At 42.5% G+C, this 18995-nt stretch overlaps 1 protein-coding gene across 3 annotated transcripts in view; it reads right to left on the bottom strand.

The window, feature by feature from the left end:
- The window catches only part of LOC310691014 (vomeronasal type-2 receptor 26-like), a 33920-nt gene extending 15158 nt beyond the window's left edge, over positions 1 to 18762 (bottom strand). The window contains exons 1-4 of one of the 3 annotated variants that reach the window (XM_083470599.1): positions 17914 to 18762; positions 16950 to 17177; positions 14542 to 14668; positions 10435 to 11392 (exon numbers count right to left, since the gene is read on the bottom strand). In XM_083470599.1, coding sequence (XP_083326725.1) covers positions 10482 to 11392; positions 14542 to 14668; positions 16950 to 17177; positions 17914 to 18747 — 2100 coding nt within the window. In that variant the 5' untranslated portion in view covers positions 18748 to 18762 and the 3' untranslated portion in view covers positions 10435 to 10481. Of the gene's footprint in view, positions 1 to 4029; positions 4169 to 10434; positions 11393 to 14541; positions 14669 to 15487; positions 15570 to 16949; positions 17178 to 17913 lie in introns of those variants that run through there. The other 2 variants (XR_014518318.1, XR_014518317.1) reach the window with 2 other exon arrangements.
- Positions 18763 to 18995: the final 233 nt, after the last annotated feature.

Here is an 18995-nt window from a genome sequence, read left to right as displayed (position 1 = left end):
CTCCACTGTCAGCCCAGTCAGAGGAAGCTGAGGTTGCCTCTGGGTCAGATAACCCTCCAGCCTCTCCGGGGTTGTAGAGGCTTAGGGCAGAGAGGCGGAGGGAACTAAGTTCCCACAGGAGGAGTGCTCACCTCCAGGCCAGGAGAGGTGAGTCACCTGAGGATCGGGGCCACCCTATGTCTCAGGGCAGATAAATGCCAGCCAGCCCCACTCCCAAGTTGCAGAAGCAACATTGTTGGTCGCCAGTTCCTGCCTGAACCCTGCCCTGCTCCCGGCCTCAGCTTTTACAGACTGCCTCCCTATTGCTCCTTCGACCTCGGACTGGACTTGGACCTCGCCTCTTGATCTACCCATGGGACCAGCACACTCTTCCTGTGGTGGGGAAAGCCACACCTCCAGTGGGGAAGAGGGAAAGGGACCAGAGGATGCTGCTGGGAGCCTTAGCACCACTCCTGGTCAAGCCAGCCAGGAGGGAAGCACGCCTCTTCCGTCGCCCACCCTGCGCAGAGGTGTAAAATGCACATAAGGAAGGAAAAGGCTGGGGGTGACTAAGCTATTATGTTGGGGGAGGACCTGGAAACGACCACTCCCAGATTCTGCTAGCAATTGAGGCAGACATGAACTTGTGGTTCTGCACTGTAAATAGTCTTGCACCAAAATAAAACCAGTAAAAGAGTCCTGACTGGTTACTCACAAGCAACCACCATTGCCATCTGACAGTAACTGAAGCATTTTAAGCTTCCTTTTTCACCAACAAGGCTCCTAGAGTAGCTAGCAAAGATCAACAGTAATAAAGTTCTTGTCCTTAGGTTTACAGTATGTACATTATATATTAAAAAGACTCTCGAAGCTTCACTTGAACCTTGTGTATTCATGGCTATGTGTGCTCTTGATTTTATTGGGACAGTCATACTTGATCCTCAAAGCTTCACTTGAACTTTGTGTATTCATATATATATATATATAGAGAGAGAGAGAGAGAGAGAGAGAGAGAGAGATAAAGATAAAGGAACCCCTGACCATTAGGTCCAGTTGTGGCTGACTCCGGGGTTGTGGCGCTCATCTCACTTTATTGGCCGAGGGAGCTGGCGTACAGCTTCCAGGTCATGTGGTCAGCATGACTAAGCCGCTTCTGGCGAACCTGAGCAGCGCACGGAAACACCGTTTGCCTTCCCGCTGGAGCGGTACCTATTTATCTGCTTGCACTTTGACGTTCTTTCGAACTGCTAGGTTGGCAGGAGCAGGGTCTGAGCAACGGGAGCTCACCCCGTCGTGGGGATTCGAACCACCAACATTCTGATCGGCAAGTCCTAGGCTCTGTGGTTTAACCCACAGTGCCACCCGAGTCCCATATCTATATATCTATATCTACAGTATATCTTCATGGTTATGTGTGCTCTTGATTTTATTGGGACAGTCACACTTGATCCTGTTTATACTGTTTCAGAATTTAACCCCTACAATATTTTGTTGCTGATCCATACTTGTCCTCTTATTATTTCTGGATTTCTTTTCTTGGTCTTGATCATCCCATCCCCAAATATCCTTTGCCATGGGAAATGGGTTCAGGAACCAACAGAGTGTTGGGTGAGATACTCTCTATTGGGAGAGTGGTTTGTTAGCAGAGAATCACAATGAAGAAAGCTCTTTCCACAGCAGCTACCTGCCTTAAAAGGTAGTGAGTATATTTTGGCCAAAAGGCCTTGCACATAGCACATTGATGGGACAGTGTAGGGACAGGTTTACACTCAATATACAGAGTTGGAAGGGACCTTGTGGGTGGAATTAACTATCCATAAACCAGTGGGCAGTCTGGTTGATTAGTAGATACATATCCTATGCCCAAACCTGCAAAAAATCATCAATAAAGTTGTGGCCTTATTTGATCCCAGCACAGTCCTTGGACGTATTTTATGTATCCACTGTGTGTTCACCAAACCCCTCATGGCTTCATTGTGCCTGGACTCACAATTTAAATGCAGATTGATTTCCCTTCTTTGTATATATCAACAGGGAGGGCCTCTTCATAGCTAGTTTCTCATTCTCATTATTTGTTATGGCAGGGGTATCTGAATGCCATTTGCTACTCAGGAAAGCAAGTTTGTAATATGATGCTATTATTTTATTCTCCAACTCTATCATTACTTTTCCCCTGTTACTAGCTTTTCATGTCTACATGTTCTTGTATAACAACAACAACAACAGATTAGTATTGTGAATCAGGTTAATATAAAGCTGATGAAGACGAGAGAAATTTTAAAAATCTACTTAACACACAAATACAAAACACACACACTTGCAAACCTCTCGATTAAAATGTATAGCAAATTCAGTGCTTTATTCTTTTCTTCTTGTTAGCATTTCCCTGTTGTTCAAGTCAGGTCTTAACACAACAATATAACAAATTGGGGAAAAAATGCAACCTAACAATCCAGCACTAGAGGCTAAGATACAAAATATCTCCACTGCTACCATATATTTGCCTTTAGTGCTCAAGTAACTTGGAACAAAAGATAACCAAACACTACAAAAGACCAACATGCTGAAAGTTATAAACTTGGCTTCATTGAAACTGTCAGGTAACGTCCTGGCAAGAAAAGCCACTGTGAAACTGACAGCTGCCAGGAAGCCCATGTAGCCAACAGCAGAGTAAAACATAGTCACAGAGCCCTCGTTACACTCTAATATAATTTCTTCAGTCAGGGAATGCATGTCAGCATCCGGGAAGGGGGGAAATGTTGCCAGCCACACAGCACATATGCCTGCTTGAATAAGGGGGCAGGAAAGAACAATTGAGTTGCTCAGTCTTTTCCCCACATACTTCCTCAACCTGGAACCTGGTTTGGTGGCCATGAAAGCCAGAACCACAGTAATGGTCTTTGCCAGCACACAAGAAACAGCTACTGAAAAGATGATGCCAAAAGCAGTTTGTCGGAGGAGACATGTCACCATCTTAGGTTGGCCAATGAACAATAAAGCACAAAGGAAACAGAGCAGGAGGGAGATGAGTAGAGTATAGGTGAGGTTTCGGTTGTTGGCTTTGACGATGGGAGTGTTCCGGTTCTTCAGAATTATTCCCAGCACCAGTGCTGTGATCAAACCAAAGGAAAGAGCAAGGAAGGCTAAACTAATGCCCAAAGGCTCTCCAAAAGACAAGAAGCTTATATTCTTGGGAATGCATGTATCTTGCCTCTTGCTAGGATAGTTTTCATCTAAGCATTTATTACAGTCACTCATATCTGAAAAAAGAAAGATGTATTCTGAGTTCACATAGTTGCCATCTATATCAACAGCACGATGTAACAGCTACCCTTGGACAGAGCAGTTCAAATAACATAATAGAGGAAGTGTTGATATGATAAAAAGTGTTCAGGGGTGAGTATCACTGTTTAAGGTCTACATGGATCTAATGAAGCATCATAGTGTGGGACGATGCAGGGATAAAAATGATGGTAAACTATTTGGGATCATGTGTGCTAAATCTCAGAGTGATGTCATAACTCAGTAGCATTTACGTCCGATGCAGACTGACTTAAATACACACAGGCCATAATATCAACCTGCTTGTTACCTTCCGAATCATATATGCAAATATAAAGAGTAATTCCTAAAGCTTGCAATATACTCCTCAGATTCATATATCTGAATAGCCAGAGCCTTATTGTGCTTTGCTAGTCAGTGACCACCATTTTGGGGCATGAACCATGCAGAGAGGAAAGGGGAGCTAGATTGAACAAATCAGAGAGCAGGAGAGATCAGACAAAATCAGTTTTTCCTTTGTCTCTCTTTATCTGGTTGGCTGCAGCCATCATAACAGCAAACCATTGTGGAAGGCAGAAAGAGATCACTGATTCCTGTAAGTATCAATGGAAATCATGGACTCATTGGTCAAATGCTTGCCCAATGTATGATTTCCAGGGAACGCTTGTGGGTGTTAAGTAGGACCGGCATTTACACTAAAATTTCTTACATTTACTGTATTTCAATGGAAACTAAGTGCAAATAACTGAGTGGATCCAGCTTTCTATGTTTATCTCTTACCCTCCTTGTTTGTCATCTTCCCCTCTGGACACGGGATGCAATCATAGCAGCAAAATGGCTCCCCTTCCTTCACTTTCTTGTAAGAACCAGGTTTGCAACTCTCAGTACATACAGAAAGAGGCTGAGCCTAATCCATAAATGAAAGAGCAGAATGATAATGAAGAGAACAGTGTCTGGTGAATCCTTCAGGTTCTGGGTCCACTTGTTTGGGGAGAGATAGAAAATACCTAGTATGATATACAATATATAGATAAAGCAGTTTTAGGGCTACACCCATTCCCAGTTCCAGCAGCTGCTACCATAGGAGGATGGTCACGTTTAGGAATGTTTGATAAATTCAGTTTTTGTGAATCCCAGTACAATATGTTTGATCAGCATCTAGTGGACCAATCCATATGTTTTGAGCTTCCTCAAGCATTCCAGCACAGTTAAAACAGATTAAAACAGGAATTTAAATATGCTTTCTGAATATTTATCTTAATTCATATTAAAATGTTTTTTTTATTTTAAAAAATCATATTTATGAGGAAATGGACCTATGGCTTAAAATATGCATATGTGACAAAAACTGGCAAGAGAAATTAGTTCCATGGGTAGTATACAAATGTAGTTAATAACTGAAAAATAAAAAAACCAATACAATTAAAAGCAGAAAGAGTGGCTGGTGGGGAGGGCTATCAAATATCATTCATTTTGGCAATGCTTTCACTGTTGCTTATCGGAAGGGAGAGTGGGATATGGTGGAAAAGTTGCCCCAACCAACACATACCCTTTGCCAGTGCACTTACAGTGCATTAACCTTTCTGCTGTATTTCCCCTCCTCCTATCCCACCCAGTAATGCAGTTGCATTGCTGTTGGGAGGTCAGGTATGCTGTGTCACCCTTCCCTGACAACCACTCCTGTAAGAATGATATATTCCATATCTCCTGCTCAAGCCCCTTCACCACTTCTCTTTTTTTCTCCTCTTCTATTGCTGCTCTAAAAACAACCTGATCATGTCTGCTCTCAGCTGGTCTTTTTATTCTTCACCCCTTTATTGCACATCAACCTGGATAGAATTCATAAGTAGTAATCTTCTTTCAATCAAAAATCTTTTTGTGGGTATGCATGATTTCCACAATGAAAGCAGTTTTCACCATAAGGAGAGATCATCAGTGCTCAATTAATCCCAGAAAACCTTTGAAGTAGCTGACAGTTGGGCTGTACCTGGTTAAATAAGCTGGGCCACATTATGACATCCTCATAAATGGTAAATGCTTGATCTGGAGAACCCTGTGGATCCATCCTTCCAACTCTCACTCTCTGAAAGGATTGATTGGATAATATAACATAGTTGATAATATCCAAGCCAAATAGCACCTCCCCATTTTGGTTGAAGGAAATCTCATCCTCTGCAGTGTTGTTAAATGAGACACTTCTCAGAAATTGGTGGAGCTAGATTGGAAAAAGAAAATCAGTAGTTTCAGAAAAAAGGTAGAGACGGTGAAACTTGTTTCCAGGAAAGCGTTTTGATACATAGGAAAACTCTTAAACCTCATCAAATGGTGAGTGCAGATCGCAGTGCCAATGGAGCATGGCAATTATGCCAGATGGGAGTAGAGTCATAGCCCAAAATGGACAGAATCAACTGATTTTCTCACACAACATCTTTTCCTGTTCTTTTACAACCACCACCTTCCTTCTCAGGAGTGATGTGGGAACACTTTCTCTGAGGAAGGATTTGGAGGATGGGGGCTGCTAAGGGAATGGGGCAGGTGCCTCCAGCCATTATCGGTTGTTATTAGTTTGGCATCTCAGCTGGCTTTGTGGGATCTTCCATACAAACACTTTGTCATGAAAAACAGGATGCTTTCTGCATGAACAATCCCATGACCATATTCTTTTTGTCTCCGGAAAGTGCCACCTTTGTACAGCCAGAATTTGCAGGCATCACAATATGCCACAAATCAATCAGACTACCATAACTATAATTCTCCCCCCCCCCTTTGTGTGGGATGTCATGATTCAGCACTGGTTTTCTCATCCTCTTTGTAAAACTAAGCTGCAAAGAGCAGGCTAGAAACATGGAGGAAGACCAGATGTCAGGAGAAAGTGCTCTGCCACTTGAGGATCTTCAACTCCTTACCTTCCAGAACTTGTGGTTCTGATTCTTCTGCCTCATTTGGTGCACCATTGCTCTCTGTTCATGCTTGACTGTAGACATCTCATGTAAAGCATGGGCCACAGCATAAACAGCGTTGTAAATACAGTAACTATGGCCTGTCATGCTGTTTTCAAAAAAATCCGCAGGAAGGCTCTCCAGCTTCTCTTCCCCAGTGCAAGCATTCCCTTCCACTTTGCCAGCCATGTAATCTGGGAATTTACAGCCAAAGGCCTGTTCCCAGAAGTGCTTAATAAAACCATCTCCATCTGTAATGAATGGATTTCTGCTCTTAACATATAGATGAAATCCTTCTGGGTCATTCAGGTGAATTGTGAAAGCAATAGAGCCATGGAACATTTCTGAATTCCAATTCCGCTGAAATGCAAATGAAGTGAATTCAATCTGGGCTGTTGTTATCCATACTTTGCAATTCATGTTCAGTGTCATCTGCTCATGTTCTGATAGAAAGGGAAGCCATCTAAACAATACCATGGAATAAGATTCTCCATAGACCACCACTACATTAGCTTTACTGCCCATAATGTTATCATGTATTTTTGCTCCCTGTTGTACCATGCCATAACTGTCACTGGCATAACTATATTTGGGGAATCTTTCTAGAAAGGCAAAGCAAACACCACTCTTTGTAAATATTGGAAGCACAGTTTGCACAAATCTTTCTCCATTGTCATTATCAACCACAATGACCCCAATCCATGTCCACCTGAAATGTAGAAGCAAAGAGAGAATTCCTGCAAACTGGTGGTGTTCCTGGGGGGCCACCTGGTAGAAGAAAAGTCCTGAGGTCTTATCATTCACCACTGGAGCAGGGCCATAGGTGAGCTAAAGAGAGATTGGAGAAAATGTGAAAGCTATTATAAATTACACCACAGATTAAACTAGTTATAGCCATTCACATATGTTACTATAGGGATTTTTAGAAGAACCCTGAAAGGCATTTGAACTTTACAATTGCATGGAAAACAGGCTCTGGAATTTGGGATTGGGTGAGGATGTACACTCTTGTACAGTATTTATTTATTTCAGGATCTTGGAGAAAGACTATATTTTAAATGGGCTTGAGAGAATGGTTTAGGTCATCAGCTTTCAGAGAGCATTTGTTATCACATATGCCATGACATTATGCATGGTCTTCATGCGCTGAGCATCCTTTGTCTTTTGTACCTGGGGTCTGCCAGGGCCTTGCCCTCTTAGGAGAGATGGGGACCCAAACTGAAGTATGTCAAGAAAATTGGTTTCATCCAAGAGTCAGACATGAATCTCACTTATATTGCTAGAGCATTGTTTTCCAATTATAATGTCTTCTCTCTTTAATGAATGAATTGTAAGAAGGGTTTTTATTAGCCTGGGTATAAGAAAGAGGGAGAGAAATAATAATTGTTGATCTGATTATTTCTAATGTGTCTAATTCTCCTTCCAACACACAAAATAAAATCTGGAAAGAGCACGAAAGTATGAAAATGGCATTGGATTCTCATACTCCAAATGAAAACAGACAAGAGTTTCCTACCTGTGGAATCTTATGAATATGCAAAATAGATGCCACATGAAGGGAGATTTCAGAGTCAAGCCCACCAATGACAGCTGTCAGATTATTCTGGATGTCACATATATAATTGGGGACAAATTTCTCCAGGGTTGATAAAAGTAGCATTGTGGCATGATACGTCTTCTTTGCATTGTCATTGCTGTCATAGATGTGGAAGCCCAAGGTGTGATTGGGTAAGATGTGAGGGTTTTCATTGATCTCCTTTATTGCAAATACCAAGGCCAGGATGTGCTGGTAAGCCTTAGGCGCCACCCTAGAACAAGAGTTGCAATCTGTGTCAAAATACTTCATACTGGTAAGCCCCTTATATTTCAACTCAGAAGTTAATCAGTTTGCATTCAGTGGGATTTATTCCAATGAAAGTGATTGTGGGTTAAGTGCTGCAACTTCTGGAGGCTCTGGAGAAAAATCCTCCAAGTAAAGCAATGCCATCAATTATTAACTCTCATGACTGATTATGCATATGAGATGGATAATGTGGGTACTGCACTCTGAATTTAACAATATGCAGTTCAGTAGGGTTTATTCCCTGAGAAATGGGAATAAGATTTTCAGGAAGTTAAAATGATCATAAATGGTCTGGTTTTTTTTTTTTTTAAAAAAATTGTTTTTCTTAAAAAAAACCAACCAACTATTTAAAGGTGGTATTTCAGATACGCAAAATAGATATTCCTTTCAATGAAGCATTATTTATTCGCCTGTGGAGAAATGGGAGATTATTTTCTTCATTATTACTTTAAAAACATTAATTTAAAAACACGCACCTCTCCATTTTCTGTCAGAAATGGATCATATCATTCAAAGGGAGCTGTTTCCAAATAAGCGTGCATATGTTTGCAGCCTCAGCGGGTGTTTTGAGGCTGATAATTCAAGTGACATGAGAAATATAACTAAAAACCCAAACAATAAATATGTTCTTACACAAGCTCTTCAGGCAACGCGGGTGGCGGATCTTCAGTGAAGGTTGTTTGACTGGAGTAGAAACCACCATGAGTAACTATGCCACCAATAATAAAATCTCCTGACTGATGATATATGTGAACTGGATGGTGTGGATCCTGCACCCTGCATTTTGCCACATGGGAATTGCATATCTTGTTAGGAAACATTGCCAGCAGCAACACTACCAAATCCACCATCCTTAGAACAAGAGGAAATCTTCCTTATGCACAAATATTTCCCTATTCTCTTCTGCAACACTCTCATTACTTTTACACTGTCTCTCTTGAGTCTAGGAGCATCCAATATCAGACTAGTGGATACCATACCTTTTAAATGGTACTGGGTATGCTTATATCATCTTCCACAGGTTTTGCTGTGAGTTTTGCCAGTGTTCACTTCAACTCCATAGGGGCTTTGGGAAGCAGCAGAATTAATTACAGTACTTTTGATCATGAAACAGGAAGATAATTATTAAGTCAGAATGGGAGATTCCCTGTAGAACTGCTGCTACATTTCCAGTAGTATCATTTTGAATTCTCTTCTTTTAGATAATGTGGTAACAAGGGTGTTGTAGTGAATTCTGATGTTAGGCACTGATTTTAACAGCTGCTGTAGCCAAAAGGGACTCCCTAATGGAGAGTGGTATACATATAATGTTCAAATTAGGCTGTGGAGACCTGGGTTCACATCACCAATAAGCCATAAGGCATTACTAAAATACTGTTCATAATAGTTGTCTGGGAGTAAGGTCCACTGAATCCGGTGGCTCTTATCTCATCATAGTTTTACAAATTTCAACATGTAAAGCATAATTATTATTTTTAAAAATATATTTAGTGAGCTAAAATGTGACCTTAAGGTTTTATTTAAAAATACAAACTAGTTGTTATTTTTTAAAAAACGTTACCCCACAAACTACTAGTATAAAGGAGAAATACAATCAAAGGAAATGACACATTCATTGCTTGATTGTTATCCTTGTGTTTTGACGTCCACTTTGCTGCTCCCTCACAAGGAACAGTAAAAGCTGAAAGGCTCATTATATTCTCATTATCAGAGAGATTCTGCTGTTACCTTTGTACTGTAGCAGACGATGATATCATTTGTGTTCTGAACCACTCCCACCCAGAGCTGACCTCTGTTCGTTCCTAAACCTATTCCCCATGACAAAGGATATCTGGGGATGGGATGATCAAGACTAAGAAATGAAAACCAGAAATAATAAGAGGACAAGTGTGGATCAGCAACAAAATATTGTAGGGCTTAAATTGTGAAACAGTATGGACAGGATCAAGTGTGACTGTCCCAATAAAATCAAGAGACACATGACCATGAATACACAAGGTTCAAGTGAAGCTTTGAGAGTGTTTTTACAATATAATGTACATACTGTAAACCTGAGGACAAGAACTTTCTGACTTCTGATCTTTGCTAGCTACTCTGGGAACCTTGTTGATGAAAAAGGAAGCTTAAAATGCTCCAGTTACTAAACACACGTGATTATTCCACTAGAACTAATGCTTCGTGTATTTAAAACAAGAAATAAAGCTAGGGCTGAACAACTTTGTCTGGATTTTCACTTTGGGGAATATGGCAACCCTAATAAAGCAGTGATTTTTCTCTCACACATGCATCTGTGCAACTATCAATATATTCAAAGGGCAGGGTCTTCATCCTTCATATTTATGGTGGTAGTGGTTAGAAGTTGAATCAGCAGTGTTAAACAAAAGCTGGTAATAAAGTGAGGTGTTTTCCCCTCATAACATACAGCAAAACACAGATATTTATTTCTTTGTTTTGTTAATGCTTATTATCTGTTCCCTAATATTCAGCTCAGGCCTCAACAAAATAATATAACATTTGGGGGAAAAGATGCAACCTAATAGACCAGCACTGGAGGCTAAGATAGAGAAGATCTCCACAGCTACTGTATATTTCCCCTTGGTACTCAGGTAGGATGGAACAAAGGACAACCAAACACTGCAAAATACCAACATGCTGAAAGTGATAAACTTTGCTTCATTGAAAATGTCTGGCAATTTCCTGGCAAGGAAAGCCACTGTGAAACTAATTATTGCTAGAAGGCCCATGTAACTAAGGACACAGTAAAACATAATCACAGTCCCCACATTACATTCTAGTATAATTTCCTCAGGCATTGAGTGCTTGTCAACATCTGGGAATGGGGGAGAGATTGCCAACCACAGTGTACAGATGCCTGCTTGAATAAGGGAGCAGGAAATGACAATGGAGTTGGCCAGCCTTCTCCCCACCCACATTCTCATCCTGGATCCTGGTTTTGTGGCCGTGAAAGCCAGAATCACAGTGACAGTTTTTGCCAGTACACAGGAAACAGCCACTGAAAAGATGATGCCAAAAGCAGCTTGTTGCAGGAGACATGTCATCTTTTTCGGTTGGCCAATGAACAGTAAAGCACACAGAAAGCATAGCAAGAGGGTGACAAGGAGAGTATAGGTGATATTCTGGTTGTTGGCTTTGACAATGGGAGTCTTGCGGTTCTTCAGAAATGTTCCCAGTACCAGAGTTGTGATGAAAGCAAAAGAAAGAGCAACTATAGCTAAACTGATGCCTAAAGGTTCTTCATATGACAAGAAACTGATGCTTTTGGGAATGCATATATCTCGTTCCTTGTTTGGATAGTTTTCATCTGAGCATTTAGTGCAGTCATTCATATCTGGGAAAAGAAAAGTATTAACCTTAGCTCACATATATGCTATCAGTCTCAGAAACATTTCATGCCTTTCCCTCAAACTCAGAAAAAGAAATGGATCTATTCAAATTGGAAAATACTTTGAATTGTTGTGGGGACTTGTTTATTTGCTTTGGAGCTTTGTGGTGCTATAATATGATGTTGGGCTACAATGGCAAGGATGTGGTAAGGCAGGTGAGGTATGCATGACTGTGATGTGGGAGTAGTGGCTGGTGCAAAATTTACCATATTCTAAGTTTTGTGAGAAAGAGGGAGCGGGAAACCTGCCCTTAGATTTCAGAATAGGGAAGCAGCAGCAGAAGATAGATGATATTACCATGGAACTGAAGAACAAGTAGAAAAAGCTGAATAGTGTGCAAATACCTTGATTCAACAACAATGTATACATCAATGCTTTGTAACCAATCAGCATGTAACATGATATACCATCATAGAATCATAGAGTTGGAAGCGACCACAAGGGCCATCGAGTCCAACCCCCTGCCAAGCAGGAAACACCATCAGAGCACTCCTGACATATGATTGTCAAGCCTCTGCTTAAAGACCTCCAAAGTAGGAGACTCCACCACACTCCTTGGCAGCAAATTCCACTGTCGAACAGCTCTTACTGTCAGGAAGTTCTTCCTAATGTTTAGGTGGAATCTTCTTTCTTGTAGTTTGGATCCATTGCTCCGTGTCCGCTTCTCTGGAGCAGCAGAAAACAACCTTTCTCCCTCCTCTATGTGACATCCTTTTATATATTTGAACATGGCTATCATATCACCCCTTAACCTTCTCTTCTCCAGGCTAAACATGCCCAGCTCCCTTAGCCGTTCCTCATAAGGCATCGTTTCCAGGCCTTTGACTATTTTGCTTGCCCTCCTCTGGACACGTTCCAGTTTGTCAGTGTCCTTCTTGAACTGTGGTGCCCAGAACTGGACACAGTACTCTAGGTGAGGTCTGACCAGAGCAGAACACAGTGGCACTATTACTTCCCTTGATCTAGATGCTATACTCCTATTGATGCAGCCCAGAATTGCATTGGCTTTTTAGGTGCCGCGTCGCACTGTTGGCTCATGTCAAGTTTGTGGTCAACCAAGACTCCTAGATCCTTTTCACATGTACTGCTCTCAAGCCAGGTGTCACCCATCTTGTATTTGTGCCTCTCATTTTTTTTCCCCAAGTGCAATACTTTACATTTCTCCCTGTTAAAATTCATCTTGTTTGTTTTGGCCCAGTTCTCTAATCTGTCAAGGTCGTTTTGAAGTGTGATCCTGTCCTCTGGGGTGTTAGCCACCCCTCCCAGTTTGGTGAAGAGGAACCATTGATGAGCACCCTTTGGGTTCGGTCAGTCAGCCAGTTACAAATCCACTGAGTGGTAGCATAGTCAAGACCGCATTTTACCAGCTTCTTTACAAGAATATCATGGGGCACCTTGTCAAATGCCTTGCTGAAATCAAGGTAGGTTACATCCACTGCATTCCCTTCATCTACCAGGCCTGTAATTCTGTCAAAAAACGAGATCAGGTTAGTCTGACATGACTTATTTTTCAGAAATCCATGCTGACTATTGGTGACCACAGCATTCCTTTCTAAGTGCTCACAGACTGTTTGCTTAATGATCTGCTCCAGAATCTTCCCTGGTATTGATGTCAGACTGACTGGGCAGTAATTATTTGGGTCCTTTCTTTTCCCCTTTTTGAAAATAGGGACAACATTTGCCCTCCTCCAGTCTGCCGGGACTTCGCCTGTTCTCCAGGAATTCTCAAAGATGACTGCCAGTGGTTCTGAGATCACATCTGCCAGTTCTTTTAATACTCTTGGATGCAGTTCATCTGGCCCTGGAGACTTGAATACATCTAAACTAGCCAAGTATTCTTGTACTATCCCCTTAGTTATTCTGGGTTGTGTTTCCTCTGCTGAATCATTTGCTCCAAATTCTTCAGGTCGGGCATTGTTTTCTTTATCGGAGAAGACAGAGGCAAAGAAGGCATTGAGGAGTTCAGCCCTTTCTTCTCCTCTGAGTGACCCCACTGTTTCTTTGTTCTTCCTTTTGCTACGAGCATACCCATAAAAGCCTTTTTTGTTGCTTTTAACTTCTCTAGCAAGCCTGAGTTCATTCTGTGCTTTAGCTTTTCTGACTTTGTGTCTACACGTGCTGGCTATTTGTTTGAATTCCTCTTTGGTGGTTTCCCGCCTTTTCCATTTTTTGTACACATCCTTTTTAAATCTTAACTCAATTAAAAGTTCTTTAGATAGCCACCCTGGCTTCTTTAGGCACCTTCCATGTTTCCGTCTCATTGGTATTGCCTGAAGTGGTGCTTTTACTATCTCCCTCTTAACAAACTCCCAGCCATCATGAACTCCCTTTCCTTTTAGTATTACTGTCCATGGGATCTCACCCAGCACTTCCCTAAGTTTTATGAAGTCGGCTTTCTTAAAGTCAAGAAATTGAGTCCTAGTATGCTTGGCTGCTCCTTTCCGCTATATAGTAAACTTCAGAAGAGCATGATCACTCGCGCCTAATGATCCTTCCACTTCTACCCCACTAACCAGGTCATCAACCTTGGTTAGGACCAGATCTAAAATGGCTGTTCCTCTTGTTGCTTCTCCCACTTTCTGGACAATGAAGTTGTCTGCAAGGCCAGTGAGGAATCTGTTTGACCTTATGCTCTTGGCTGAGTTTGACATCCAACAAATATCCGGGTAATTGAAGTCCCCCATTACTACTATCTCCCTTCCTTTTGCATGCTTGGCCATCTGCTCCAGGAAGGCATCATCTATGTCCTCCGTTTGGCTTGGGGATCTATAGTAAACTCCCACAATGAGGTCACTGTTATTCTTCTCTCCCTTAATTTTGATCCTGATGGCTTGATGTAAGCAACATGCAGAAAAATCTTTCCTGGGCACCCATGAGGTATATAGGCTTTGTAATCCATTCCCCAGTGCCATATTACTGCAGTCTGAATACAATACCCCCCCCCGGTGTGATTATTGGCTCTGGTCAGCCCAGCATCAGACTCTTATCAATAACAGCCCCTTTGAAAGTAGCTTGTTAGCCATAGCTACATTTAGATCCCCATCATGTATGAGGAAACTAAGTGCAATTGACTGTGCAATCATCTATGTCTCACCTTCCTGGTTTGAAATCTTGCCCTCTGGACATAGGATGCAATCATAACAGCAAAATGGCTTCCCTTCTTTCACTTTCTTGCTAGATCCTGGTTGGCAACTTTCAGTGCAGGCCGAAAGAGGAGAGGCCTAATTCATAAATGATAAACAGAATAAGCAGAATGATAAACAGAAAATAAGGTGTTTGGAATCCCTCAGGTGCTGGACCCAGCTTTGTGTTACTAAAGTGACACAGCATTTCAGTAGGGTATGAATTGGCTCCCTTGAGGGCACTGGACACTGTAGAAGTAATTGCCAACCCTAGTCTCAACAGCTACTATCTGAGGTGGAGGAAGTCATTTGGGGACATTTGATGAATTCAGTCCCTATATATTCTAATAAAAAACGTCCTGATCCATACCATAAGAATATGAAGTTAACTATCCAACACATGGTGTCTCTTTGATCAAAATATGTAATTAAATATGTGTTCTGAGAGAAAATATGCATATTAAGTAAACATGTTCATTGAACCAGTTTTGTTTTTTAAAAGGAACTGAACTGAGCTATTCATAAAAATATGCATCAATATCAGTGGGAAGATAGTACAGACAATATACAAAAGTAATATGTAAATAAATAAGGAGAATGGCAGTAAATACTATGACTTCTGCACCAGGCTGTTGACCTCATCCCTGTCCTTCCCTTCCTTCACTATCTCCACCTTCACTACTATGCTTCCCTTTTTCTCTTCTACAACTCCCATATCAACTTTAGTTGTCTCCTCTATACTTCCTGTTGTCAACTCTCAGTTTCTCCCTCTGGCCTCATTTCATCCCCTGTTGCCTTCTTGTCGTGATATATCAGGACACCGAGGAAGGGGAAGAGGATCCTGGCAAGGAGTGTTAGCCACAACTGATACAAATTGATGATTGGGCAGGAGAGATTGGGGACTTAGGAGGTACTCACAGGACAGTAGTAGGGGATGTTAAAGGGGCAGCTGACAGTCCATGGGAGCCAGAGGAAAAGGACACATCATTAGAACCAGAGGGGTCTCCATCTCTATGGGCACAGCGGGCTGTGAGGCATCAGGAGTAGTGGGAAACATACTCTAGAACAGTGTTTCCCAAACTTTTTTGGGCAACGGCACACCTGTTTACTGAAAAAAAATCTCGCGGCACACCACCATTAAAGCCCCGCCCCGTGACGTCAGCGCGCAGCGTCACGCCGGGAGGGACGCACGAAAGTGAAAGTTTTTTCCCTCCCCCCTCAGTCCCTCGCTCGGAATTCAGCTCGTTTGGGGCATCGCTCCGGCTGCTCCCTCTCCCGCCGCGCAGGAGCGATGCCTCTCTCTGGCTCTCCCTCCGCGCAGTCTACGGAGACAAAGCGAGAAATGTAAGACTAAATCTAAGTGAATCAATAAGAAAGGAGGATATGATGGTATGTAAATTAGACGGGCAGGTTGAGATGACAGGAGGGGCTGGGATGGATGCGGCTCTGTAGGAGAGAGGGGCAACCCGGGCAGCGGCTGAAAAACCCGCTGCGTCCGCCGGTTTCCACTTATTCTGCCCCGCGTGGGGAAGAAGGCGGGAGGCCTGTGGCAGGAGCTCCGCCCCAAGGGTTGTCTTCTGCTGCGCCGGGTGAGAGGATCCGTCGCTAAGCCGGACACACGCACGCTCTTCTCCGCCCAGAGGTTCGGGAGCGCACGCAGCTCGGGCTCGGCTGAATCTCCCACCAAGCGCCTCCTGCTCGCCGCTGCTCTTGGCTCCAGCCTCCCTCGCTTTGCGCGCCGAGTGGCTCCTCGCCGCCGCCGCCCCGCCTCTCGCCGCCCGACTCGCCCGCCTCCCTCCAGGCATCTCGCGGCACACCAGCCGATGTCTCACGGCACACTCGTGTGCCGTGGAACACCGGTTGGGAAACACTGCTCTAGAAGAGTGAGGCAGGCAAGGGAACACAGCTCAGCTCACTAATTGACCAGGTAGTACCATGAGGCTTGTTAGATCTGGGAGGAATTTTGTGGGCACTCAGATGACTCTAGGCTTTCTGACCCTGGATCATTTGCAGACGTGGGAACCTGGCCTTACTGTTTGAGTCTGGACTTTGCTTGTTGTATTGGACTGGGACCAGTATTTGAGGTTTTGGACTATCTAGCATTGCTCTGGGGACTGTTTGCACCAGTGCAATGTACTTCCAGTTATGTGGACACTCCTCACCCATTCACCCATGTCCTCCCCCCCCCCCCCGCCTTTCAGTCACATTTTATCCTATCTTCATTTTTTATCCTTTCTTGGTCCACACTATATCCTCCTTGGTCCACTTGTATTTCACAAGTGTTCATCATCAAATGAAATCAGTTTTAAATTTCAGGATAGAATATCAGGGCTCCTTTATTATTAGACCTTTTGCTAAATGCCTGTGACTTGGATTCTACCTGGTTAAACCAGCTGTGCCAAGTTATTACTTCTTTATCAATGGTGAATGCTTGATCTGAAGGCACTCCAGGATCTATCCTTCCGACTCTGACTCTATGAAGGGATTGATTGGAGAATATAATCCAATTGATAATATCCAAGCTAGATGCTACCTCCCCATTCTTGTTGAAGGATACCACATCTCCTGCAGTGTTATTAAATGAGATACTTCTCAGAATGTGGTGGAGCTAAATTGTAAACAGAAAAGACAAGTGTTTAAAAAAGGCTGCACTCTAATACAGGGCTGAGCAATCCTTTTTCCTCTGAGGTCAGAACCTACAGTGAGTGGAGTCAGGGACAAGCATATAGAGAGCCAACCCATTTTCTCCCACATAAATGTTTTTCTCTCATTCTTTCTGTCAGGCCTCTTTCTCCCTGTTACATCCCTCAGACAGAACAGTGGTGTGTGACCCCCTGCTCTGATGAAAAATTTGCAGGCTGTCAAGGGTGTTTCACAGCCAAAGGAATGCACATGACAGATAATTATTTATTGTCAATAATCACATTTGCTTCTACTCCTCTCGATGCCTATACATATATAGCAGCTACACAGCTACACAGCTATTCACAGGTTTGCTGTAACAACTGGAATAGCAAGAATGCTGCTCATCTCTATGGACTGTTACCACTGCTTCCTGACTGTTAGTGAAATGGTGTCTCAATGGGCCACAAAACATCTCCAAGGAAATGCTATATCATGTACAGGGGGGTTTCTGTTCAAACAAGGAGACAGCCATCATTGCTCTTTCCTCAGAGAAACAAAGACACAGCCATCATCTGTCCACAAAATTATGATTTAGTTCCTCCTCATATTCCATATGCCTGAACCCTGAGAGGAAAGAGCAAGCTGACAGTATTTAGGAAACCCATACATTGTGAAGGAATAACAGTGCTCTTCCAAGTTGAGGAAGTTCAACCCGTTACCTGCCAAAACAGTTGATTCTGATTCTTCACTCTCCCTCCATATGCCATTTCTATGTGTCTGGGTCTGGATGTGGACATAGCATGTAACGCATGGGCGATGGCATAGACAGCACTGTGGATACTGTAACTGTGCCCTGTCATACTCATTTCAAAAAATGATCCTGGAAGGTTCTCTAGCTTCTCTTCCCCTGTGCAAATGTTCCCCTCCACCTGGTCTGCAGTGATATCTGGGAATACACAATCAAAAGCCTGTTGCCAGAAGTCCCTGATAAAACCATCCCCATCTGTGTTGGAAGGGTTTCTGTTCTCAACATACTGATGAAATCCTGGTGGGTCACTGAAGTGAATTTCAAAGGCTATAGCACCATTGAATAGTCCCGAATCCCAGTTTCTTTGATAGACAAATGAAGTGAATTCAATCTCAGCTGTTGTTATCCAAACTTTACTTTTTACATTATTTGTCATATCGTGTTCTGATAGGTATGGAAGCCATTTTAAAAATGCCATAGAATAAAAGTCTCCATTGGCCACCACTACATTAGCCTTGCTGCTCATTATTTTATCATGTATTTTTGCCCCCTGTTGTAACATGTCATTAATTTCATGGATAAAACTAAAATCAGGAATTCTTTCTACGAAGGCAAAACAGATGCCATTTTGAGAAAACAATCGAAGTACTGTATGCACAAATCTTTCCCCATTGCCATTGTCCATTGCAGTGACCCCAATCCATGTCCACTTGAAATGCAGAAGCAAAGAGATAATTCCCTCATATTGAAGGTCTTCCTGGGCTGCCAACTGGTAGAAGGAAAGACCTGGGGTTTTATCATTCATCACTGGAGCAGAGCCATAAATGAGCTAAAGAGGGAATGGAGGAAGGGACGAGACAAATATAATTTCCAGAGTTATTTCAAACTATTTATGTACATTATATGATGAATTCTGTTGGCTGCATGCTGTCTTTCATTTATACAAAATAGACACATTCACATGAGCTGAAAACTGGGATAATTTCCCATTCCTGCTTGTTAAACATTTGATCTGATGAGTGGGGACAGGCACTGTGTCTATTATTTATTTAT

This window comes from Podarcis liolepis (genome assembly GCF_965112155.1).
Source record: "Podarcis liolepis genome assembly, chromosome: 13".
In the NCBI taxonomy this organism is placed as follows: Eukaryota; Metazoa; Chordata; class Lepidosauria; order Squamata; family Lacertidae; genus Podarcis; species Podarcis liolepis.
Note: the sequence above shows the minus strand (reverse complement) of the source record. Positions and strands in the feature narration are given on the sequence as shown.